Source organism: Chelon labrosus (assembly GCF_963514085.1).
Source record: "Chelon labrosus genome assembly, chromosome: 9".
NCBI lineage: Eukaryota > Metazoa > Chordata > Actinopteri > Mugiliformes > Mugilidae > Chelon > Chelon labrosus.
In genome coordinates this window covers 27,827,806-27,854,616 of record NC_140359.1, presented here as the reverse complement: position 1 = coordinate 27,854,616, position 26,811 = coordinate 27,827,806, and the positions used below count along the sequence as shown (strand labels likewise).

Genomic DNA, 26,811 nt, shown 5'->3' with positions numbered 1-26,811 from the left:
CTCGTTGGTTACTGTGTTTTGTTTTGGCTTTAGTTAGATTCAACAGGATGGAGATTAAGTCAGTCTTAAACTGCAGAATATTGAGGATGATTACAATTCATTTATTTATTCATTTTCATTACAACATTACTAATATAATTCATATTCAATTAAATATATGCAAACTAGATAAGGGGAGGAGACTACAGGCTGCAGTTTTGCCATCCACCCATCACCAGGGCGGGGCTGGAGCCTGTCCCAGTGTGGTGCACCCCAGACGGGACAAACAACCATTCACAATCGCTGGCACACATGCAGTACATCCAGGTTAGATTCACCCACCTACCACGCATGTCGTTGGGATGATGGAGGAGGCCTGAGCACCTGGAGAGCATCTCACTTCCCCGTGTCCGATGCTGAGGTGCCTCGAGCAAGAACCCAACCCCCAGTTTCCTCTCCAAGCAGAAGCCGAGTGCGTCCGTGTCTGAACATGGATGGGTCAAATGCAGAGAAGATTAAAACCTACACAGGACAAGAGGCAAACTCCACACACAGAAAGTTCAGTGGGTTCATACCCAGCATCTTCTGACTGAGGCCACATTTTTCTTGGCAGTTGTGATATGTTGTTTTTATCTTCAGTAATTATTTATTCACCTGTTTTTGACATTTATGCATAAAAATGACTCAAAACATCAGCGGATTTCATTATTTTTTTTGTTTCTTTAAACAAAACGAGGGAAATACTTGGACTCTTAATTTGACTTTATAATCCTAGATGTGCACTTGCTTTTGCGCCTAACAGATAGATGTAATATTGGCTCATTTTCCCTGAATAATAAACAAATACCAAAGCATAATATTATTTCTGTGTCATTTATTTGATTGGCTTAAAATTCTTGGCGGCGCAAATACAGGCAGGACAGCGGCACCGTACGTTCATGGTCCGCTTCACGCAGGTATCAGTCCGAACCCCAAAATATTTGAACTGATAAATAAATAAAAGCTGTAAACAACTGAAGAAATTACAAATCATTGATTAAATGAGGATCTTGCAACAATAAGTCATTAAGTTTATCTTTTTTATCTTTATTTTTTGTTTTATTTTTATTTTTAATCATCTAACCTAGCCTAACCTAACCTAGCCTAACCTAACCTAACCTAAACTAACCTAACCTAACCTAACCTAAACTAAACTAATCTAACCTAACCTAACCTAACCTAACCTAAACTAAACTAATCTAACCTAACCTAACCTACACTAAACTAAACTAAACTAAACTAAACTAAACTAACCTAATCAAATCTAATCGAATCAAACCTAACCTAATCGAATCAAATCGAATCAAATCAAATCAAATCAAATCTAAACTAAACTAAACTAAACTAAACTAATCTAAGATAACCTAACCTAACCTAACCTAAACTAACCTAATCTAACCTAATCTAAACTAAACTAACTCTAAATCTAAATGTTGGATTAAACATCCACTACTGTTTTTTTTTGTTACAACCTGGACCCTATTCATTCATTCATCCATTCATCCTCTGTAACCGCTTGTTCCTGTGAAGGGTCGCGCGGTCACACTCACATTCACACCTATGGCCAATTTAGAATCTCCAATGAACCTATCAGACATGTCTTTGGACAGCGGGACAAAGCCGGAGCACCCGGTGAGAACCCAAGCAGACACAGGGAGAACATGCAAACTCCACACAGAGAGTCGGGCTGAGCTACCAGAACCTTCTCGCTGTGAGGCATCGGTGCTAACCACCGCGCCGCTGTGTCTGAAATTATTTTTATAAAAAAGGCTTTTCTACACTCACTCATACAACTAATTAAACAGGTTGTAAAAAAAACAGAAGTTCCCCTTTGACCTCGCCTAGACCGCCGAAACCGCCCCAGGCTGCACCTGTGAGTTCTGGTAGCTCAGCCTCTCGTATTTGATCTGGAGCGCGCAGTGAGTTTTTAACAGATCACAGTAGTCTGAGCTAAGGTCAGTGTTTCTTCTTACCAGGCTGGTGAATTCCTTCTGCAGGCTGATGAGGGCCTTTGCGCTCTCATCCAGACCTCTGCTCTGCTGGTTGAACCTCGGCTTGGTGCTGCTGACCTGTCTGGCTGGCACCTTTGCCTCAGGCTTCTGCTGCTGATCATGAAGCCTCTTGCAGTTCTCCTGACTCTTCTGGAGACACATAGCCGTGGTTTTCCATTCCTCCAGCGCCGCTGACTGCTTGGCAAACTCGTCCTTGATCTCGGCGAGGGCCGAGCCGTCTGTGTGGACCCTCTGCTGTAACTCAGAGGCTCGTGTCTTCTCCTCTTGAAGGTGAGCTTCGAGCTCTCTCTGTCGGGACTCTACCTCCGACTGTTTGGCTTTGAGATCGACTAGCTCGCTCTGGAGCTGAGCGATGGTGGCGTTCTTCTTCGCCAGAGCGTTTCCGTGGTCCTCGGGGACAGAGCGGCATTTTTTGAACTTCATCTCATATTCCTTCTCCAAAGCGTTGGCTTGCTTCTGGAGTTGTGCGTTCTCCATCTGCAGCGTCTCCAAGTCGTACAGCAGATGCTCTCTGGCCTTTTGCGAACCCGTCGCCTCGTCTGCGCGGCGCTTTTCCTTTTGCCAGGCACCCTTCCACTTCTTTTCGTTGCTCAGACTCTTTTCTAAATTCAGAGTCTTCTCATTGAGCTCTTTCTGTTGTTCATGCATGGTTGTGAGCGCCTGATCTAACTGAGCCTGGAGTTCGCCGCAAGCTTGTTGCTCGTTTTTGAGCTGCTCCTGAGCCACCTCCATCTCCCTTTGGATGCAGTCCACCTCATCCTGCATCGTCTGGTTGGAAGAAGCCAGCATCGTGTTCTCGTGGGTCAGCTGTTCGAGTTGAGCTTTTTCCTGGGCCTGCTCGGTGACAGTGTCCAGGTATTTAGTCTGGAGCTCGCAGTTCTTTGTTCGCTCCAGTTTGACGTCCTTGGCCCACTGGTTAACCTTCTCCTCCAGGGATGAAATGGTCATGCCCTGCCTGTCACTGTGACCCTGGAGCTCCACGATATTTATCTGCAGGGCCTGAATCTCATCGTCTTTTCTGATGGTTTCCCACTGCTGCTGAATGAGGCTGTCCTTCAGCGCCGTCACTTCAGGAGAGATCGCATCGCTGCCCTTTTTTTCCTTCTCTCTTTCCTTTTCTCTTTCTTTTCTTGCTTTCCTTTCTTTTTCAAGCTTGACCGCGGTCGACTCCAGATCCCGTTTGAGCTTCTTCATCTCCTCTTTGTCCTTTTCACAGGCAGCATTCAGCTCACTTATTTTGGCTTTGAGCGTGGCAGTGTCGTCTTGCTGCGACTGCTGCGACTGCTGTGACTTTTTAAATTCGTCCACCTGTGCCTTCAGGAGCTCGACCTCAACCCGGAGAGCCTTCTTTTTAGCGTGCTCGTCCTCCAGAGCTTTTGCCAATTTCTTGGTTCTTTTCTTCTCCTTCTTCAGGGAAGCTTCCTGCTCAGATTTTGCGTGTCTCTCTGTCTTTAAGGTCTCTTTGAGAGCGGCATTGGCCTTTCTCTCCATCTCCAGGGCTCTCTCAAGTCTTTCTCTGGGATCATTAGACTTTTTGGATTTGTTAGAGCTGCGACTCTCATAGTCACTCTCATATTCATCATAATCGTCCCGATACTTCGCCTTCTCCTTCTTCACGGCTCCTTCCCGTCCAGATTTTGCACGTCTTTCTGTCTTTGAGGACTCTTTGAGAGCACCGTTGGCCTTTCTCCCCGCCTCCGGGCCTCTCTCAGGTCTTTCTCGGTGATCATTAGATTTTTTGGATCCGTTAGAGCTCCGACTCTCATAGTCACTCTCATATTCATCATAATCGTCCCGATACTTCTCCTTCTTCGGGGCTCTTTCCCGTCCAGATTTTGCACGTCTGTCTGTCTTTGAGGACTCTTTGAGAGCACCGTTGGCCTTTCTCTCCGCCTCCGGGCCTCTCGCAGGTCTTTCTCGGGAATCATTAGACATTTTGGATTTGTCAGAGCTGCGACTCGCGCTGTCACTCTCATATTCTTCAAAATCGTCCCCATACTCCACCACAGACTCCGCCCCGCTGTCATTGCGTGTCTCTCTGTGTTTGTTTTCAATCTCCTCTGGGATTTCCTCCTCAGTCTCCTCTGGGATGTCCTCCTCTATCTCTTCCTCCTCTGGGATAGAGTGGCAGTATACGTTAGTAAAAAGCGAATACGCTTGTCTGTCCATTTCTGTTGTCTTAAGGTGTGGACTGTTTTAAAAGATAGCTGGATATATATATAGCTCGATAGCTAGTTAGATCGACTAGATACTGGGATAGTTCTGAACGTCGCTGGGATTCAAACCTGGCTCTGTATGCTCCTGCACAAACTGTCAAACTGGTGAACGCGTTAAAACGATACCGATATTCAACTGGTCTGCTTCACCGATGAACGCGCTGGTATTTAAAGTAAATGTGACGTCATCGTCCTTTGATCTTTGCAAGGCTGCGTGACGTCATCGCGCGTAAAATCCTTTGAAGTTTTTCAAAGCCACTTGACAGCGGCACGTAGAACGTCGAGTTGACGTTGACGTTCCATGTACGTTGACGTTCCATGTACGTTGACGTTCTAAGTACGTTTTTTTTTTTTTTTTTTTTTTTTCCAGTGGAGTAATGTCACGTGTCACCATGTGTTGACATAATTTAATTAATAATTATGTCTTAACTCGAGTCACAAAGAGCGATGTAGTGACCATGCATAAAATAAACGATAAAAAATAAAATAGGAAAATCTGTGTCCACAATATTTGTGAGAATGATGAAATAATTGGATATTAAAAATGAAATTGCAATGAAATGAAATGAATTCACAACCAACTTACTACATACAATAAACTTAATGAATCAGAAGTATTTATTTATTTATTTTTCTTCTTCTTCTTCTTCTTCTTCTTCTTATATTTTACCTCCACGGTACGCTTTTCAAAAATACACTAATTTATTAGGATTTTTATACATTCTAATAAATATATTTTTATATACTCGTATATTTTTATGTAAACTTTTGTGCAATTCATAAATACATCTATGCATTCTACATAACTTTACTTTTATTTTAGTTATTTTATATCCTTTATTTTTTTTTTGCCTCCTCCCGTCTCTGTGTAATAATGCCACTGGATACCGGATAAGTTCCCACGGGATGGATGGATGGATGGATGGATAAATAAATAAATAAATAAATAAACAAACAAATAAATAAATCTATTTATCTATGTAGCTGCCACTTTTCACCGTTAGATGTCGTCATTGGACAATATCACAAAGACAACAGAGGACTGCAGTTTAATGATAAAAACTCGTACATATTGTAATAATAATAATAATAATAATATATTTAAATCACACATTTAAATAAAGAAATAATTTGAGATTTAACACGTTATCATTGCTTCCAATGAAAGGGGTAAATACATAATAGACTTATATTTACCCACAACACAATTAAAAATAAATAATATTCATTAAATAATAAATTAAAAGTAGTAGAGTGGGTTATTATTCGCACATTGCTGATTGTTATGAGCGGGATCAACAGCAACAGTCTGGACGGTGATCACGCATGCGCAGTGGCCTCCTCCAGGAAGGCTGGGATGATAATTACATTTCTATGGGCAGAGCGCGAACACACACACACGCGCGCCGCTGCTGCTGCTGGTCCTCGCTGCATAGCCAGGGCCAAACAGATATGCGCGTGGACCTTACATCTAACATGAGGGATTTAAAACGGAGAGAAGACTTTTGAACGAGGGAGCTTCTATCCGCCGCGCTTCTTCATTGAGGACCCCGTCCCCCCCCCTCCCCCCTCCTCCCGTCCTGGCGTCTGTTTGAGCTGGAAGTCTCTGCCGTGGAGCGGGCTCTCACACAGGCCGCGGATCTGGTCTTGTTGCTGGGAGGAGACCACACAGAGACGCGCTCCCATCCTAGCTAGCATCATTAGCATTATTAGCTCTGGCTATGATGCGTCGCTGCTGGTTGTGTATTCTCTACACGGCACGCCACTGTACAACGAGGCAGGCCCTTGGTTAAGTGTTTGCCCCCCTCTCTAACCCCCCACCCCCCCACGGAACCAACCGGGGCGACTCGGAAATACACCACACCTTTCAAGGTAATGTCTTGCCAGCTAGCTAACGTCATTCGCGGCGCCAATGAACGTACGGCTAGCGCGCTAGCTAACGGTTAGCCTGCCGTTAAGTAGCTGCTTTACATTTGCACTGCATAGCCGCGTAGCTAACCTGATTTTAGGGAAATCTGTGCGTTGTCAGCTAACGGTTGTTCTCCCGTTTATCAGGTTATCGTGACTAAACGCACACAAACGTCAAAATATATGTAATAGCAATTATTTTAATTAGTTATCTTGCCCCCTGAGAAGCCAGCATTGAACCGTTAATGGTAAACGTTTAGATTTGCCATACTTCTCTGTACTGCTGTTGCTTTTTAATTAATTAGCTATTATTTTTGTGTTTATTTAATGTTTACTTTTCTTTCTCTGTGTGTGCACCGTCCTGCAAATTTTCCTTCTCTGTGCGATAAATTAAAAAGATGGTTTTATTTTATCTTAATGAAGCTATAAGTTAAGCTAACAAATAACCGTTGTTAGTTAACTTTTAGCTTCGTTGGAGACACAAAGCTTGGTAGCAGCATGTGTAATGATCAGGTGCCTGCACTTGCCTTCCCACCCCAATATCTCCCTCCTATAATTAGTGGGATTAGAAAGGCTGCGCCGGGCATGTCCTCATGTTTACAAGTCTAGACTGGATGAGGCTGCTACCTCGGTTTTATTGCACGCTCGTATATAGTGTAATAAATAGTGTGAAAGTCTTATCTGTTATCAGTAAGGAGAATGTGGTGTACACTGATCAGCCACTACATGAACAGGAGACGTGAATAACATTGAATCCTGTGACAATTCAATGAGCTTTTGGACCTGGTATTCATTGGTGTGGACGCCCACCTAGACCAGACCAGACCAGACCAGGTATCCCCTCCACCTTATAGCACAAAAGCAGTTTAGGAACAACTAAAATAGAAAACATGAAGAACAGCACAAGGTGTTGACCTGGCCTCCAGATTCACTAGATCCCAAACTGATCAAGTATCTGTGGGATGATCCACAGGACACCCTCAGAGGACCCATGTCCATTCCCTGATGAGCCACCACAAGGGATTCAACATTATGTAGGTGGTCATAATGATAAGCCTGATCGGTGTATCTTTGAGGATGCCACTCTTGCACTTATCCACCACATATAAGCCTATTGACCCCTAATAGGAGGGTAAATGGCAGCATGTCAAATAAAAAGTACCAAAAAAAACAACAAAAAACAAAGGTCTCAGTTCTTTCATTTCAACTTTGATGTCAATTTTCAAGGATTCAAGGATTCTTTATTGTCATTTCAACACATGCTGGTACATGGAATGGAACGAAACTTGTTTCTCTGGTCCCGATTCATAGCCTGGTCGTTACCATCCTACGTTTCCGCTCGAAATTTGATTCGCGTGTAACCGCGCCAATCAGCGAACAGTTGAGTGATGACGCGGAACTCGCCTGCCGAGTTGCTTGTAGTCCAGCGAAGCTTGTAGTTCAACAGCATAGCAACAATGGCGACGGAGGAAGAGACGCTAGAAGCCATCCGCGAAGTTGTCTCAACTCTCGAGAGCATCACGGAATTAAAACCAGAACAAGAGGCTCGTCTTGTCAGTTTTATAAACGGCGAGGACGTCGTAGCTCTCCTTCCAACTGGCTTTGGGAAAAGTTTGATTTATTTAACTGGAAGCGGAAGTGGTAAGCTAAGAGCCTGAACTCCGGCGCACAATATACGTCATTACCAAACGTTGCTGATTGGTTAAGGGAACTCCAATGATTTTAAACCTCTAAATAAGCATCCGCCCATTACGGAGACAGATTCCTATTACATTGGGCCAGACTGACGTGCCAGACCGAAATCAAATTTCGGGCGGAAACGTAGGATGGTAACGACCAGGCTGCCCGGTTCAAGCCATAAGTAAAAAGTATAAATATAGAATAAAATTAGCTGAACGGTTGTTCTCCCGTTCATCAGGTTGTTTATATTTGGCGTCAACAAATACAAAGCCTATGGCCTGTTTGCCAAAGCCTATGGCATTAACAATACAAGTTGTCTCGATACGCTTTACAGAACCCTCAGAGCAAGCACTCGGGCGATTTTAGCAAGGGAGAACTCTTAAACATTTTTAAACAGGATGAAACCTTGAGTAGAACCTAAAGCTCATAAGGAACCCATCTGCTTGAAGAAAGAGCAGCAGGAGGAACTAGACAAACATCTGTCATATATGTACATACGTCTGATTAAAGCGTACATGTACAATCTAATCATGATACTAATATAGCTAATGCATGTTACATGGTTGTTTGTGTGATATCTCTTTGAAGATGCCACTTCTGCACTCGACCACAGCATCTAAGCCCAGTAAAAGGAGAATAAACGACAGATTGGGTGTCGCTAATATCCTGTTTGTGTCCCTGACTGAGCAATAAGTCCAGTACAACACTGACTTTTAACAGCATTTTTCTGTTTTTTTGTTTTGTTTTTTCCTCTTTCTGTAAAGGATGGATGTTGACTTGTGTGCTGGCGGGGACAGTACCAGGAGAAAAGTAGATCTGGCCGGGGTCGCAGAAGGCACAATGGACGTCGTGCCTTTGGAGATGTACGACTCCGCCAGAGCCAAAATAGCGGCCAACCTACGGTGGCTGTTTGCCAAAGCCTATGGCATTGGTAAGTAATTTTAATTTTAAATTGCTCAATGACTCACTTGTGAATACTTTATCGAGCTGTGCTGCCTTCACCGAACGCCCTACGAGATTAACAGAACCTGGGATGCTTCTGTGGAGTATTTCCGATGTAGTATTTCAGATGTCAAAGTTGGAGTAACGTGTTTACCCTCAACATACTGACGGTCGGCAGACTGCCTCGGCCGCAGCAGTGAATCTTTGACAATGAAAGCCTCGGAGAAGAAAATATTTGTGTGTGTGTGTGCACTCGAGCCAACACTAACTCCCCTATGTCACTTGGCAACGGAAACGTTCCTCACTGACTCACCAGTTCCTTTCCACTCGTGTTGGGTGGCCGGTGAGATAGAACCCAAATCAGGTTGAGTGACAGGCACCGAGGATTAGGCTATATTTGTTAGACTCTACCGAGAGCATGGAAACACTGATGAGCGCCGCCAGTAGCTCACACTCCCTGTTAGGATTGTGTTAGCGTTAGTAAGCGTGCCTTTTAGTCCAGGTCTTCCCGTCTTGTCTGGGCTGGTGGCTGCACCGGGCGAAGAGTTGAATCAGTTTCACGGCTGAGAGGAGTTCTTTGGAACTAAAGACAACCTTTTAAGGATGGGTGTGGCTGTAATATTAACCTTTATTATCTGTTATTTCACAGTTGATAAGTCAATTTGCATAATAAAGATAAAGAAATAGAAGGTAGAGTTGTTTTGTTTTCATATGGCTGCCAACAACACACTGTAAATATCCACCACAACCTTTTTACAGAACAATCTTCTTGTTAACTCTATATTTACAGATTATAAACTCTTTATATTTAATCTTATCCACAACACCAACTGCATTTACTCTTGCTAACTCTCTTAAAGTGCGATGCCGGGCCAGTGATCCAGTGGGTAACCTTACAGGAACAACGTTGCGCACGATAGTTTATACTAGTCATAATCCAGATATCTACTATTGTTTGAAGCTGTCAAAGTTTAATTAATGATAACATGTTGAGTATTGTTTTGATTGACAAGTCAAAAGGACGTTGTTTTTATGCGTAATCTTAATTTACAGATACGAAACATAACTAATAGACATTTCAAATAACCAGCGAAGCTTGAGTTTGTTTTTGAGAGAGAGTGAGAGAGTTCCTGACCCTCACCGTTCTGCCAGCTCTACGTCGTCTGGTACATATCGGTTCTCACCAAGATACAGAGTCGGCGGTGTCTGACTGTCGTTCTGGGCAGTGCCCGGAGTACGTCCTTATCAAAAGTCGTTTAACGGCAATTAACAGTCAAATGTGGGTGTTGTTGATTATCGAGCAAGCGGCCATTATCAGAAACCTGCACAACAAGGTTAAGGTCTTTGTGAAATAATCCGTGGAGCTGGTGAAGTCCTTGTCATGTGCACAAACTGAGACGTGTTTTCTTCTTGGATTCATTCATTCATTCATTCATTCATTCATTTCTTTTCTGTAACCGCTTGTCCTTTGGATGGTCACGGCGTGTTGGAGCCTATCCCAGCTGTCATTGGGGCGAGAGGCGGGGTCCACCCTGGACAGGTCTCCAGTCTATCTCAGGGCTAACACACAGAGAGACAGACAACTAGTAACGATACACTCAACTCACGACTCGATACGGTTCACGATGCGATTTTCTCACGATTTTTTTTTTAATCAAAATGAGCTGCAGATAAATTATGACCAAATAAAATTATCTTTTATTCGTAGGAGTATCAGCCACATGAGCTCTTACCTGGTAGAGTTTAGGCACGACCACCTGGCTGAAGTACTGTCATGACGGGATGCGGTATCTTGGCTCCGGCGTGTTCATCAACAGCCGAAAGACCTCGTTTTCAACGACGGAAAATGGCCTCAAATCTTTTCCAATAAAATAACCAACTACCCTGCTAATTTCTTGCGCTCTTGCGTCGTTACGGGGGAGAGGAGATGCAAAGCCTCTCGTCAGGGTGGTTTGCCCCCCCCCGGCAGTTTTCGCTCACGAGGTGGCGTAACGTTACTTCGCTTCTCACTGTGGTGGCGGCGGCTAATATGCTGCTGCATGTTGCTCGTGTTGCCGCTATATGTTAGCGGCCTCTTGCAATATTTACATGCTGTTTTGGTTTTGTCTGTCCATTTCTCACCGGTTGTTATTTGTGTATATAGGGAATCCAAAATGCCGCCACACAGGTGATTTAAAACCGCTCGGTGCATCCTCTAGTTCAAAGGTGTTGCCTGCCGTCGCCATGTCTTCCCTCGTTCTGTGCCCCGTACCCACGTAGTAGGGCTTTGACTCCGAACTTCGTTATTCGAATATAATTAGATTATTTAAGATATTCGAACGAATTTTAGGGATCTCTTAATATTCGAACCTGTATGGGAATTATTTTTTGTAAATGTGTTTGCTTGTAAATGTTGTTTTCAATTCAGATTCCGAGTTTTTTTTTTTTCCACGCCTGGTGAAGTAAAATCGCGAGCTCATTAGCAAGGCTATTGTTGGTCATCTGGGCTCCTGTAGGTAACGTTAGCATGCTGGTTCACACTTATTTTGTAGCCTATACTAAAACAATGGCCGCGCCAACAACAAGCAAGAGTCTGACTTTTAATAATAATTAAAAAAAAAAAAAACAGTCGTGACAGTGTTTTTCTTCCGAAAGCATCGTTGACTTACGAAAGGTTCCTGTTAGCTTGTGTATTTCCGATGGAGCGTTAACTGTGTCGTAAAAGCATCTTCTGTTATATTCTGCTCGTTACATCTTCATTGCGACATATCTTGTTTGTTTGCTTAATAATAAAAATTTTAACACGCATAAATACTCAGCCTTTCGTGCACGTAGTCTATTAACATTGACTGATACACTGCCCTCTGGTCGACAGAACATATAGAACTTAAGTTTGATACCAATATCAGTCTTACTGAAGATATTTAATGGTCAAAATATAATTAATAAATATTAGAATATATTTGAATTTTAATATTAATAAACAAACGAACTTCGAATATGATTTCTGGGCAAAAGTCAAAGCCCTACTACGTAGTGATGTAAGTCCCCAACCAGTGACTTTTTTTAAGATAACGTAACCTATTTCTAAAAAAAAAAAACCGCATTCGCGATTCATTTTTTCTATCAGCCGGTGCGAATCGTCACGCATTTGTACCGGTTTTTAATCGTGTCACGATGCATCGTTACATCCCTACAGACGACCATTCACACTCCTCACACCTACGGCCAGTTTAGAATCACCAATGAACCTAACCAGCATGTCTTTGGACGGTGGGAGGAAGCTGGAGAACCTGGAGAGAACCCACGCAGACACAGGGAGAACATGCAAACTCCACACAGAAAGGAACCAGATGGATAGATGAAGATAGATCAAGTTATTCAAAATTAGACGAAATTTAAATCGTTCTTCTGGAAGAACCAGAAACCTCAACTTAGCATCGTCTGCTGTGATGGATGATGCATTTGTTATTCATAATTAAAATTAAACTTTATTGTCAGAAGTTCATTTGTTGGGTTTATTTCTTTTTAATACACTTCATCCACTATCCACCACACTGAACGTCCAGCAGGTGATTAACCGTCTGCAGCTGAGAACGTTGCCAGATTAACATCTCATAACACTGTTTACTGATGCTCACCTGCTTCTTACCTGTTTGATGTGCTACACGGTGTCACGCTTGGTCCGTGTGAGCCTCAGCTATCTGATGCTCAGGTCCCATCATTCACTGCTTTGCATGTCCGCTGCAGACTCGGTTTAGTCTCTGATCCAATCATCTGCCGTGGTACCTTGGAATAATACAAGCCTTCCTTTGTGTCTTACGGTCTCTTGCACATCCGTGATCATTACACAGATTTCCTGATGCCACTGAAGCCTTCGTTCTGAATACACGGCCAGTGCTGTTAATGGTAATCTAGGTTACAGATAGAGGGCTGAGGTTTGTTTTTGACGTAAGAAGACAGACGGTTCATTACCAAGGTCTCGTAGACGTCTTCCTGATCATTTCACGGTCTGTCATTGTTGTCTCTGGCTACGATTCCAGACGATGCAGGAGACGGAAATTGTGGAGCATAAGAGAATCTTTGCAGAGATGAATATGATGCACCGTGGATCAGGAGAGGCTGTTCTATTACAATAAAGCTCTGGTGGCCTAGAGGGAGGTAACTCAGGTGCAATGAATCAGGCCCGTTATCACCATGTGGCTCATATGGTGACGGCTGTAACGCTAACGCTGCACAGCTGCTAGTCCTCTGCAGTGACTGACTGACTGACGGACAGCCACGAACAGTGACGTGTAAACCGTTGTTGTGATGTCGTTCCATTATAAATAAGTACGACCATCTTGTTTGATCGTGCAAGCCTGTGTTTGTGTACGCGCTCTCCCGTCCCGCCGTCCTCTGCCATGTCCCACAGCTGCTCCCAGTCTGAGCAGCCAGACACACAGCGCTGGTGAGAACCTGTCAAGCTCATATCTGGTCCTGGTGCTGATCGTGTTATGGCGCTGGTTATGGCGCTGGGTGACGACTCTCCTGCAGCGCTTCCTGTGTCTTATCGCCGGGGCCTTGTCCTCACGCTCCACCCCGTCGGCCCGTGTCTGGGGTGGCAGGAGGGCGTGGGGGCAGCTGCCACATGACATGAGTGTCTGTGAAATGAAGTCAAACGTGAAGACAGACCCAGTCAGACCCCCTTTTTGTTTTCACACACAATTACTTCCACTGTTCCGATCTGTTTGTACGCTGAGACGCAGCTCTCCAGGAATCACCCCAGACTGCCGGGTGTTAACACGTAACAGATCAACGCTGTCGCACAGTGACGTGATTATTTCCACCGTTTATATGACGGGATATTGGCAGGTCGTCTTTTACAGCTAAATATATTATAATGAACACAAAACCTTTCTATTCTTTAGCTTCTAATTGCTGCAACAGTCGACAAAATTCAGCTGAACCTGTGCAGTTCAGCTGTTGGTACGTTATCATCCACAAAACCAGCTGGATGAAGAAGCCGCCCGCCTGCCCGCCCGCCCGCCCGCCATCCTGTTTTTTGTGAACAGGACGTTGCTGACGAGAGGCTCCCTTTATCCCGTCATTCAGTGCAGACACAGAGGAACACACCACGTCCACACGCGGAGCTTAATGCTGTATTACTGGAGCTCAGACAGAGTCCCAAACAGATTTATCAGAACTGGGTTATTCCTATTACCGTTTTCGTGTAGCGCAGAGATTTTTGGGCACCGTTTTGTCCGTGATTTGAGATCTATTTTAATCCTGTCTCTGTGTGTGTGTGTGTGTGTGTGTGTGTGTGTGGTTTACCTTGCAGTATAAATTTGGTCTGAGCATGCCTCAAGACCGCTGCTTTGTCCATGCCCTTTTATGGCTGTGGTTTCTGGTTTTGAGAATGACTTCACATCCAAAAGAACATAATCACCTCAGTAGGCCACAGTTTTTCTTTTCTTTGTTTTTTTTTTTTTATATATATACAGCTTCGACATTGTTAAACAATGCTGGTCTACAGTGTTACCTGAGAAGGCTTTGCTCAGAAAGGATCTGAACTCTTGAGGTAGTATAATCTGTGACTTGTGATTCCAGTGGCCCTGTTTGCTCCAAGTAAACTGAACCTGCCACTGAACAAATGTCACAGGGAAAATGCGACGCTTTGGTCGCATTCCTGTAACGTGTTGAGGCAGGCGTTCCTGTTTTCATGCTTCGTCATTCGTGTTATTTTTTTTATCCTATCAGCTGATGTAAGCTGATAACCAGAGTTAAACTACAGGTACAACTTTAATAACACGTGGCTGCAGTGGTGATCCTAGGTTAGGAAGGGCCCTGGGCAACTTACCCCCCCCCCCCAGTCCAAACTAGCAAGATAGAGGAGGTTTGTGGAGGATTGTCAATTAGGGACGTCCCGATCAAGTCTTTTTGTCCACCGATCCTTGTCCTGATCAGATCTTAAATAAACAACAGCTCCTCCCATGGAGATTCATAAAGTCTGTTCTTGTTTTCCTGGTATTCTCTTAGATGTGACTGGATTCAGTCCAGTAAATATTTCCGTCAGAGTTAACGTAGGGCGGAGAACTTGTACCTTGGCTTCGGAAAACCTTTGTTCTGGCCCTTCAGTGTCATAACCACCCCACCCCACCTCACCCCACCCATCTCTGTAATATTTTTCTCCTTGATGCCGTCTCCAGGAAACGTTTACCTTCCTCCAGTGTTTGTTGTTGTTTCCATCTCTTACCACCACCTCACCAGACATTCACCCTGCATAATTCACACATTTTTGTTTGACTGAATTAAAATAAAGTGATTTTGGTTCTTCTTCCTTTTAGTTTTGACTCAATCGTTGTTAAAACAGAAGAGAACAAAGACGTTTTGACGCTACAAGGACGTGGTTTCAGTTTATGACAGACCTAAATAAATAAAAGAACATTTTAACAATGCCTGAATCGACATCCCTATTGTCAGTGCACTGCAGGGCCTTCATAGATTTAACAGGGTTTTTTGTTGTCTTTGCAAAATATGCCAAAAGGTGCCATCTGGGGGTCCCATTTCTCTCGGGTGTCCCAAACAGTTGCCTCTACTTCACAATGCTGCACATTAACCAACTTCTATTCTCTCTCTGTGTTGCAGAACATATTCCAGAGGATTTAAGGGACCCGTTCTACACGGACCAATACGACCAGGAGCACATCAAGCCGCCCGTCATCCGCCTGCTCCTGTCCTGCGAGCTCTACTGCCGCGTCTGCGCCCTCATCCTCAAGACGGAGCAGGCGGCGTCTCTTCAGTCCCACCTGTCCGTCATCCAGGCTCTGTCCAGGAAGGGCATTTATGTGGTGGAGAGCGATGATACGCCCGTCACAGAGGAGGACCTGGCCTGTATGCCCATCAAAATGGTGAGTGGATGTCACTTAACGCCGTGTGCACCGCTGCCTCTTTGAGTGAAGTTAAACCTCTGATCTTAGCCAGTAGCTTTGAAAACATGTAGCTCAGACTGAGGCAACCAGGCCAGAAGGTGTAACAGCTTTGCTCATTACCTGCAACACCACCTGCTCTTCTTCCTGCTTCTGATCTATTATCTCACCACAGTAAAATCAGTGGAGGTAGGCAGAGCTGTTATTCTTCCCCAGCAGCGCCATCAATCTCAAACCACAGGCTTTTTAGAGACGCAAGGAATCCCCTCTCTGTGTCCAGCGTGGAGATGTGTGTCGGGAACAAAACTTTACACGGGCATAAAAGATCAGTTATTTGCGTTTGTTGCACATTAAACACTTGGTGTAGCGCGAGTATAAAAGTATAACCGTGCTGTGTTTTGCCGCTTGACATAGTGGAACAGTCTCCTCATGATGTGGCTGCAGCCTTATCGTTTCTATTCAAATTAACAGGTGGAATTTGACTGTCGCGCTAGCTGTATCAGGATTTACTATGCAAGGTGGGGCTGTGATTAGGATGTGCGTGCGCTTGTCTTTGGACTGTGCCAGTGTCTCATCCTTGGAGGTCTTTTAGGTGGACAGGTAGATGTGACAATGCATCTTTAGGCTAAAAACAAAACAACTATACAGCTCTGGAAAAAATTAAGAGACCACTCCCACAAATGTTTCTTAAATCAGCATCTCCACATCTATGGCAGCCAGTCCATTCCAGTGTTTGTTCGATTCCAACACAAGCCTCCTCATTCTACTGACTGAGACACTGATCAGGTGATCACCTGAACCAAATCTTATTTTATGAGGAAGATTATAAAAAACTAGCCTGGTCGTTACCATCCTACGTTTCCGCCTGAAATTTGATTTCGGTATGGCACGTAGTCTGGCCAAATTGCACTTCCGCGGTTCGCGTGTAACCGCGCCAATCAGCGAACAGTTGAGTGATGACGCGGAACTCGCCTGCCGAGTTGCTTGTAGTCCAGCGAAGCTTGTAGTTCAACAGCATAGCAACAATGGCGACGGAGGAAGAGACGCTAGAAGCCATCCGCGAAGTTGTCTCAACTCTCGAGAGCATCACGGAATCAAAACCAGAACAAGAGGCTTGTCTTGTCAGTTTTATAAACGGCGAGGACGTCGTAGCTCTCCTTCCAACTGGCTTTGGGAAAAGTTTGATTTATTTAACTGGAAGCGGAAGTGGTAAGCGTAAGAGCCTGAACTCCGGCGCACAATATACGTCATTACCAAACGTTGCTGATTGGTTAAGGGAACTCCAATGATTTTAAACCTCAAAATAAGCATCCGCCCATTACGGAGACAGATTCCTATTACATTGGGCCAGACTACGTGCCAGACCGAAATCAAATTTCGGGCGGAAACGTAGGATGGTGACGACCAGGCTAATAAAAAAACCACTGCTGTGATTAAAGATTGAGATTATCCCACCAATAATGATTTCTAAACTCTTCCTAAGTTAAAATATTAGTGTTGTGTTGTTTAAGAAATGTTTTCTTTGCGTTATTCGAGGTCTGAAAACACTGCATCATTTTTGTTATTTTGACCAGTTGTCATTTTCTGCCAATAAATTATCTAAATGGAAATATTATATTATTTCAAATTTGAGAGAAATGTTGTCAGGACTTTATAGAATGAAACAAAAAATGTTCATTTTAATAAATACATAGCAAAACCAGCAAAACTGATCATTTTGCAGTGGTCTCTTAATGTTTTCCAGAGCTGTATATGTGGTCTTTCCTCACATGTATACCCAAACAGTAGTAGTTTATAGTAAGGCAGGTCATTTTTACTAAAGCCTGGTCCACATGTAAAGGTTACCAGCAGATGATCTTTTCTCTGGTTGCTTAGGTAACCCAATATGACCCATCTCGAATGTTACCAAGTGAGACAAACATACCACAAACATATTGCCACCGTATGGGTAGAGCTAGCTCTTGTTGCCACTCAACCGCTCTCTATTTTAAAATAGCCTAGCGCTCCAAGCGTTGTTGTGGATGTTTCCTCACAGAAACCATTTGGGGAACTCAACTTGGTGTTGCCGTCTCGTCGGGACGTCTTTTTATTTGATTTATTTGTTACTCAGAGGTGTCCAGGTCAGGCAGTTCAGGCATGGAAGGCCACGTCGTAATGAGAGGATTTTTGCTTCTTATATAAAAGATGTCAGATAACCCTGAGGCTCGTGGCCTCTCTGAACAGGCACTGTTTAATCAGGCGTCCGTGTTAAGAGGGTTACCGTTACCGCTAATACTTCTTAGATTGGATTTTATTGTCTGTGATATTTTTCCTCGCCTACATTTTTCGTCGTCAATCCGTTAAGAGCATTTGCAGAGTTTTGGCACTTCTGAGAGTCCTTGTTTTAATTCAGAGGGGTTGAACGTTGAACTTTACAGAATTCCCTATTTACAGTGGCTCAGGTGGAATTCAACAGGGTAGCATAATAAATAAATAAATAAATAAATAAATCAATGAATGAACCCATAAATGTCACTAAAGAAATGGTTTCTTCAGTATACTCATATACAGTTAAACACTCCTCTGGCTGCTTCCGTCTTCAGTCACATTATCAATAAACACTACAGACCCATTGTTATTCAAAGCCATGCTTGCCCATGCCATCGTAACTGCCTTCACCGTGTTTTACAGAGGACGTTGTAGTCTCATGATCGTGAGCGGCTGGCTTGTTTTTTCGTCTAATCACGACTTACTATTGTCGTGGCTCATGAATGAATTAGATAATGACATGTGTGTATCCCCTGGAAAGATGCTTTAAAGCAGTTTTCCTTTCTCTCTCCACCATTTATCGGGCCATTGTTGAACTCCCTTGTGTGTCTGTGTCTTTGATAGATTTATTTTTACAGACAGCTTTTTGTTTCTTTCAGATTTCTTGGATTTAAGACGACAGTTTCCAAATAGAAATGCCCCAGACATGTAATCTATTCCAGACCTTTTACCTAGCTACTCAATGAAGAAATAACAATCAGTTTTTGAGTCTATTACCTATAAGACCCTGAAAAAAACAAACTAGAACTTGAACGTGTTTCGGTAAAAACGGTGTCAGCATCCAAATCTATCCTAACTACAGCACCTAATATGTCTGTCTGTGTGCATGACTTGATCTTTAGACCCTCTCTGTCGTCACACAAGTGTAATGCTTGCGTGATGTTTCATAGATCAGCGTTTCATCGCTCTCAAACAGGTTAAATATTGTCAGTGTGTGACCCACATCTGAATCGGCAGCACCACGCTGCAGCGTAGTGAATGAAGTACAGAACAGCCCCGCCGCCCCTCTTCTCTCAGGGTACCGTCGACGCCAACCACCTCCTCTCGCTCTCAGCCATCTTCCTACCCTTTTTGTTACCATGGAGACCGGCAGTGATGTTGAACGGGCCTCCTCTGCAGAGCCTGCCGAGGAAGTGTCTGACAAAATAAATCCACGCAGACACAAAGCCTGCAGACGGGACCGCGTTAAATCCCGAGCAGGACGGACTCCGCTTATCTCTGATAGACTGTTAGAAACCCGCCCTGTCCCATATTTTTTTATTTTTTTGCTGACTTGACAAGGCGTTTCCATAGAAACCTGGAAGAGATTCCATACCTGCAGACATTTCCTCTTCACCTTTGCTCTGACTCTTGTCAGGGCTTGTAAAAAAATAAACAGATAAAAAGAATCTTCAGAAGCTGGATGCTAGACGTTCTCTTGGGTCTTTTGTGTGTGTACGTGTGTGTGTGTGTGTGTGTGTGTGCACAGTTTTTATCAGTGTGGATGCGCACACACACACACAGCTCGGGGCAACAGCAGTTTTGATTCCCTCGTGGCCTCATGCTGGGCTGATGAAGGGCAACATGAGAGGAGAACAAAAGGATGAGCGCCACAACGTCCTGTTGTATTTCTGTGAGTTTATTTAGAGCCACATATTGACACTTGTGTGTTGATTATAGCATTTTATTAATGTTTAGTTGCACTTTTAACCTTCACATGCGTTTTGAGATGCTTTCATTCGTACTCTGTTGCATTTTTAAACTGATCTCTCATATTTTTATATATTTGTCGTCAGTATTGATGGGCGATATGGACTGAAAAAAATGTATCCCGATAATTTCTGGTATTTATCACGGTAACGATAAAAATGACGATAAATAAACAACAATTCAGCCTAATCTTTTTGACTATAATGCATCGGCTAGTTTTATCTGAGTTGTTTTTTTTTTACCGGACTCTTTGGATGAAGTCGACGCTGCTTCTGCATCGTTGTGCATTTTCTGTCTTTCTTCATATTCTGGTTGGTGCTTGTGTTTGAGGTGGTGCAACAAATTAGTGGTGTCACTGTCCTTTTTATGCTCTATTTGTTAGCAAACCTTGCATGTTGTACTTTCAGACTTTTTAACCCCTTCACGCCTATTGTCGCCAATTCGCGACGCACTGTTTCCGTTCAGACTGCAGCCGTAATAATGCATGTAATACTCCAATGTCAGTTTATGCACATTCAAAAAAATTCCTAGGAACCTTTTGCAAGCACTAGTTTCTCGTAGGACTGACTGGAGTGGTAAGCAAAAATACAAATATTTCATTTCTTTATATCAATTCAGGCGTTAAGGGGTTAAAACCAAACCAGATAATGGAATTGGAGCCTCGTTTAGGAACGAGCTCCTCACTGCCCGCCGTATCTGCTCCGCCTTCCTCCATACGTGTTGGGCTGCGAGTGTGTCGCGCACATTTATACAGTATAAAACAGTATTGGCTTCAGCTAGCTTTGCTGTTCCACCTGTTAATCTGTTAATATATTTATAAGTTACTAAGATCTTTAGAGTTTAGTTGTTTCTCTCAGATGTTTGAGCTTCACTGGTCAGAATGTGGCGTCTGCAGACTTTATATGGCTGTTTATTTATCCGCTGAAAGTTCAGTCTTCAGTTCTTCTTAGTAAAAACCAAATACAGTCAGCTTACACAATCATGTGATTCAGTGTTTCCCACAAGATTTCATGAGACCCTGGCTTTTATTGGGTTAGCATTATGATGCCCCAGACTATTTATACAGTGTATGAAATGTCTGCACATAAAATCAGAACATGCGCTTTGAATCAGCCCGTCGTTAAATGACTGTAATAAGCAGTTGACTTTCAATCTAACTTTGTTAGCTAGCGCTTATGAAATTAAGCTAGTTCACGCTTGAGTCTGGGTTTTGACCAACTCCCTTTGAACTGTACGTCTCTTAAGAGCACAAATATCGGATTTTAAAAAGTGGCGGTAACGTTATTAGTGAAGAACACAAATAGCTTCACGTGCTACTTGATTAGTTTTCTCCGTCAGTTTAAATTAAGTTCAGAGCAGGTCTGGGGGGAGGCGGCGGCTTTTGGGAGGAGAGGGAGAGAGGGAGAGATGCTTTCAGGAGCTATAGGAGAAACCACGACACAAGCACAACGTTGTTTGAAACGTGCTAAAATATTTCCGATTCGTTATGAGACGCTATGAGGGAAACAGATCTTTAAAATATTACTCAAACAGTTGTTGACATCCAGATGTTTACACAGTGTCTTCCTTGTTCCAGTTTGATCTACCATATTTTCCAAATTTAATATCAGTACTTAGTTTTGAAAGTTATGGTTACTAGTATCTGGGTAAACTTTGGTCATGTTGCAACTATTCTTGTGGTTGAGTTTTATTGCCTAGTTGAACGAGCAGCGCCGTCGTACGACCAGCAGAACTGAAGCAGCCTTCATGTAATAACTTGTTCCTGTTGTTTTACATTTTACTCTTTTACCAGTTCAGGAGGATGTTTTCTCTGTTGTTTTTCTACCACGTAGGTCGCGCTGCAGCAAAAATGCTCCGATTAGCTCTCAATCGTTACGTTAACGAGTCTAATCTCTCTCTGCACGTCCGTCGCCAATTGGATTAGCAAAACAAAGGCTGAAACAATGACATGTGTTATTTGTCCTGTAATAGTTCTGGGTGCTGCCGTATTGGCTGTTACGGAATTAAAATAAACCTCAGTTGCAGATTTTACATAACCTGATATTTAGAAATAGAGACTGACTACGAGAAATCTTCCTGGCGGTGAAGAATATTTTATCTCTGTGCTTTCAAACATGAATATTTTGCTCTAAGGCCCCAGGTGTTACTTCACTTGGCCTGAGGATGCTCCTTCCCCCTGGAGCCCCTCTTGATTGCAGTAAGACGTGGACGGGGTTTAACGCTGGACGCCTGCTGCTGTGCTAACTTAAGAGATTTCAGCTTTGATAACACACCGTTGTGGTTATTTAAAGCTACACATGTGTTTAGGAACCACAGGATTGACCCACTGGAGTGGAATTAGACGGTAGCACCCTTTATCCAATCATTCTCATCCAATTATCCACGACCCACGGTGGCGGTTAAGTACCACAGCCCCAACAAGATTGTAGAACAGAGCGCGACCTTCAAAACTATTGGGGAACGGGAAATGTGGGTGGTTGTTGTTGTAAATGTGGAAAGTGTGATAAAGTGAAATTTGATAAAAATGGAAATTTGCCTCACGTGATATCATTTGGGTTTGCATTAATTGAGACTGAAGGCTACAGATTTGAATATTGGGGATGTATTTAGATGCAAAGATTCTGCTAATTCATCAGGAAGGAATTAAATTAGAATTAAAACAACACAAGATTAGATAAGAAAATGCTTTATTAATGCTTTATTAACAGAGCACATACAAAACATGCATATCAGTGTTCACATGGTAAAAAACCAAACCCACTGGCGCTAAGAGACTCAACAGTGTTTAATGTCGTCCTGCATTACGTTGCAGTTTCTGCTCGTTCGCCTCCAGCTTTCTTTTTCACAGCGTTGGAAACCGAAAGGAAAAAAAACAATCCACTGTAATTGAATTGTCCTCTGATTCACTTTCTCCCCCTCTCTCTCTCCCTCTCTCTCTCCCAGAGTGCTCACATGCCGATGATTGACGCCCTGATGATGGCGTACACGGTGGAGATGATCAGCATCGAGAAAGTGGTGGCTTCCGTCAAGCGCTTCTCTACCTTCAGTGCCTCCAAGGAGCTGCCCTTCGACCTGGAGGATGCTATGGTCTTCTGGATCAACAAGGTTCGCAAAGACGCGCACGTAAAAATAAAAACGGCTGCCCCGCTGTTATTTGTTTCCTTGAAAAATCCTGCCTGTTTGTGATCGTGGTTTCACGCCGGCATCTTGTGTTTTCTTAAAAACCTGCTGCTGCTCAGAGACCAGGCCAGCAGATTGGTTGGAGTGTGGTTGTGGTGCACACACACACACACACACACACACACACACACACACACACACACACACACACACACACACATAAGAGGCTCGTGTTGCACTCATCTTTCACTGGGCTGAAGGCCTGAGGCAGCGAAAGCCATGACGCAGTGTGTCCATGAATCATTGTAAAGTCCCACACGGTCACTATTAGGGAAAAGAATTGTGCAAGGGGGATTTTTTTCTTTCCTGATAATCAGAAAACAGAAGAAGGAGAAGTCGTCGTCATCGTTGTCGTCTTCTTTATTTAGCAAGTGATCCAATACTCTGATCATTTTAAATTTGATACCGATCGCTAGCAGGGATGTCTGCATGTAAACATACCGACTGTAATCATTTCTTCTCCTCCAGGTGAACACAAAGATGAGGGAGATTGCAGAAAGGGACCACAAAGTCAAGCACCACCCTCTGGAGTCCCCCAGCCACCAAAAGGTAAAGCCTTTTTTATTTTATTTATTTATTTATTTGTTTTTTTGGCCTATATTCAGGTGGATCAGTCGTTTAAAGACAACAGCAGCAAGAAATGTTCTCCCTAATAGCATATTGACCCTCCTCTGTTTGTTTTTATTTCTCTGTTTAAACCGGAAGCAGATCCGATCCTTTTGTCTGTGACCTTTGACCTGTTAATCTCTCTGCTCCTCTTCCTCATCTGTTCCTCCCTCCTCCTCCTCCTCCTCCCCCCTCCTCCTCTCTTATTCCTGCAAACTGGATAGTCTCCCTCCAAATGGTATTGGAAGCTAGTCCCTGTAAGTTGGATGCCAGCCCCCATTTCTCCCCCCCCCCGCTCTCCCCCTTGCACGCATAGTTCTGTGTTGATGTGAGCGCACACACTCCGCCATGGCTCATTCAAGCTTCATTCTGCGCTGCTTGTAGCCGGTGCGTCAGCAAGGGGGAGAAAGCTGACAGTTGTTTCTTTTCGTTTCCCTTCCTCGTGGCGAATACGTCACAGGTGGACGATTATTCTGACCCTTGTGAAGTGAAGTGCTGCAAAGATATATATATATTTTTTTTAGCTATGCAATGTGCGCTTCCTCATTTCAAGCTCAAGTCGCCCATGTGGATTCTCGTGGCGTAAGCGTGTGTGGCGTGGTATTTGCTCGTCCGGTGAGAATAAGAGCAAATCCATGCCTACGCCTCTCTCCTTTGCTTTGCAGACCCATCCCCGGCCACTTCTTCTTCTCACCGATCTGCTTTGTCATTCTCCTTCCAATCTATCTCTCTCTCTCTCTCTTCTGCTTTCACACACTATTTCCTCTGACAGTATCTGCTCTTTGTGTATGTTTGTGTATGTTTGTGTGTGTGTCAGCCTGATGTCGTGCACGAGCTGGCCCACTGCATGCTGGAGCCAGAGGAGCTCTCTGAAGCGGTACAGTGTTTCCTCTTAGTCGGGGCAAGCTAAAGCTAAAGCTAGTGCTAATGTAGAGTGGATCTTGTCATAGACCTCCTTGTTTGTGTGTTAGTTTCACCTGTTGGTGCAGTTTGGTGCAGTAGCCTCCAAAATAGCCTTTAAGTGGTATTTAGAGAAATAACTTTTTCCCGCTTTGTCGTCTTGTCGCTTAGTTTCTCCAGACTTGGTCTCTTGTCAAGTCTTGTGAGGCCTTAAGTTGTGTATTTAAAGTTTTCCACAGCCGGATACATTCAGTGCGACAGCTCTGACACAGTCTGACTGACTGAGCAGTCTTTTAATCCCACCAACCCCCAGTAGATGCAAAATGTTGATTAGACTGCGCATCAGCAAAGTGCAGTAGGTTAAGCTCAAACGGCCCTGGCTTCCCAGCTTATTTTATTCAGACCGTTTGTTTAAGAGTTTCAAACCAGAATCACTTGACTTAACTGTGTGGTCAGATGCTCTAGTACAAAATTTGATCCACTGAAGTTTCAAAATAAAGCTTCACCCTTCTAAACTCAAGATTAAAGCGTGCACAGATGTTTTCAGATGACGCTTTACAAAGTTTCCCACCTGGAAAAAGTCATACACTGGTACAAAAGTAAGGAAAACTTTAATACAACACTTAGTTTGAGCCTTTTAATTTATAGCATTATATTAATATTAATCCCACAGGTTAATCTTCTACCTTCTACCATGTTTGTAAATGAGTTTTGCAAGCTATGATCTTAATGATATACGTAAAACTTAAATGAATACCTCAGCCCAAACTGAACTCTGTTATCTCTGTAAAGGAAGCATTTGATGAGATGAGACTTTCTTGATCCCTGTGAGGAAAATAAGGTGCAAAAATTCAAGTTAGAAGCAAAATAGAATAAGAGAAGTGACTAAAACTAAATATCTACACAAATATTTACAGACTGTGTCAAGTTTTAAGTGACTAACTAACCACTAATTCTAATAACTACTATTTTGCTGAAAGCAGCCAGAGTTAAGTTAAATTAAATTTGTGGCTGGACTGTTGAACTGAAAAATAAATCAGCTTCCTGGTTAGGTGTTTTAATTCTTCTGATCTTGCTCGTCACAGTGCCAGACTAATTTGATTTTCACGTCTGAATTATTTCTGATTATTTTGACGTCAGGTTGATTAGTCATCAGTGGTTTTTTGAAACTCGTGCAGAAGAATTTAGAGTTGTATACCAGTCAGTGAAGTGGTCTTGGGCCTCTGATGCCACTCTAAATTATATATCAGTCTATAAGTGACTTCTAGTTTACATAGTGGTTGTAGATTCCTGTGATGTGATGTACCGTGTTCATTTTGATCAATGATTTCTTTAAATAAATACTGAGGATGCCCGTCCTCACCAGCTATACAGAGTGTGTATCCTAAAAATAAGGAATCTGGGTGAGTGAGCTTCTGTACTAAACATACACATCCATAAGTGGGCCAGTGATTATCTCAGTCTGTGACATCTGGTATGACTGGGTTTCACTGCTGGCTGCCTTCCCACTAAAGCCGGAAGCAAGGCTGACCCTCCACTCTTGTGTTGTTCATGTCACTACTCTAAACACATTCACCCTCCATCTCCTCACTGTTAACCACGTCTTCAGGGTTCTCCCTAAACACCAAACTTTAGCAGCATGTCTTGAAAATACACAAAGCCTGCTGCTTGTCTTAATAAATTAAACGCATTTTTGCTTCGAGACTCTAGGGAGAACCTTGATCTGATGCCTAAATTAACTGAAGGAGAAACATCTGTGGGTAGTATATGCTTTGACTAGTTCAGATGTGAATGTCCTGTTCTTGTAAAAAAACTAGTCACTGCATTTAGGATGTTTTGTAGTTTGTCCCTTGCTGATTTACTTTCCTTCTCATGAAGCCCTGATCCTCTCCCCCTGCTGGTTAGGTCCGGTATCGCCGGGAGCACGCTTCAGGCCGACAGCTGCCCTTCTTTCCTCTTCTGGTCGACCTGATGAGGGACGTTTGTGACGGAGCAGCACTGCTCACTGTGGTCCATTACTACTGTCCCGACCTCATGAAGCTGGAGGGTATGATGAGCTGTCCAATAGCAACCTGTCAATGATTAGTTGCCCTCAAAGATTTTTTTTCCACACTTTCTCTGCTACCACACTGAATTTAATGTGCATGTGTGATTCTATTTTTGCCTCTTGCACATGGCTCACTGTCCCAGTCCAGTCAGTGTGACATTTATAGCCGTCATGTCACTGAGTTGTGTCCCGATCTGACCTGCTCTCTGCCCGTCTAATCAGATATTTGCCTGAAGGAAGTACCCTCCATCGCTGACAGCCTGTACAACATTCAGCTGCTCAGAGAATTCGCCAGCGAGTATCTGAATAAAAGTTTCTATCTGACGACAGAGGACATGCTGTACGCACCGCTTGTGCTCAAGGTACAAAAACCTGTATTGTTGGTTTGCAGTGTGACTCTTAAATTGAATCCCTCATGT

At 43.5% G+C, this 26,811-nt stretch overlaps 1 protein-coding gene across 2 annotated transcripts in view; it reads left to right on the top strand.

The window, feature by feature from the left end:
- Positions 1–5,631: 5,631 nt before the first annotated feature.
- The window catches only part of camsap1b (calmodulin regulated spectrin-associated protein 1b), a 29,934-nt gene continuing 8,754 nt past the window's right edge, over positions 5,632–26,811 (top strand). For both annotated transcript variants that reach the window (XM_084551160.1, XM_084551159.1), the window contains exons 1-7: positions 5,632–6,118; positions 8,599–8,765; positions 15,383–15,645; positions 22,603–22,764; positions 23,308–23,388; positions 26,251–26,392; positions 26,615–26,754. In XM_084551160.1, the coding sequence (XP_084407286.1) occupies positions 8,600–8,765; positions 15,383–15,645; positions 22,603–22,764; positions 23,308–23,388; positions 26,251–26,392; positions 26,615–26,754 (954 nt within the window). In that variant the 5' untranslated portion in view covers positions 5,632–6,118; position 8,599. The remainder of the gene's footprint in view (positions 6,119–8,598; positions 8,766–15,382; positions 15,646–22,602; positions 22,765–23,307; positions 23,389–26,250; positions 26,393–26,614; positions 26,755–26,811) is intronic.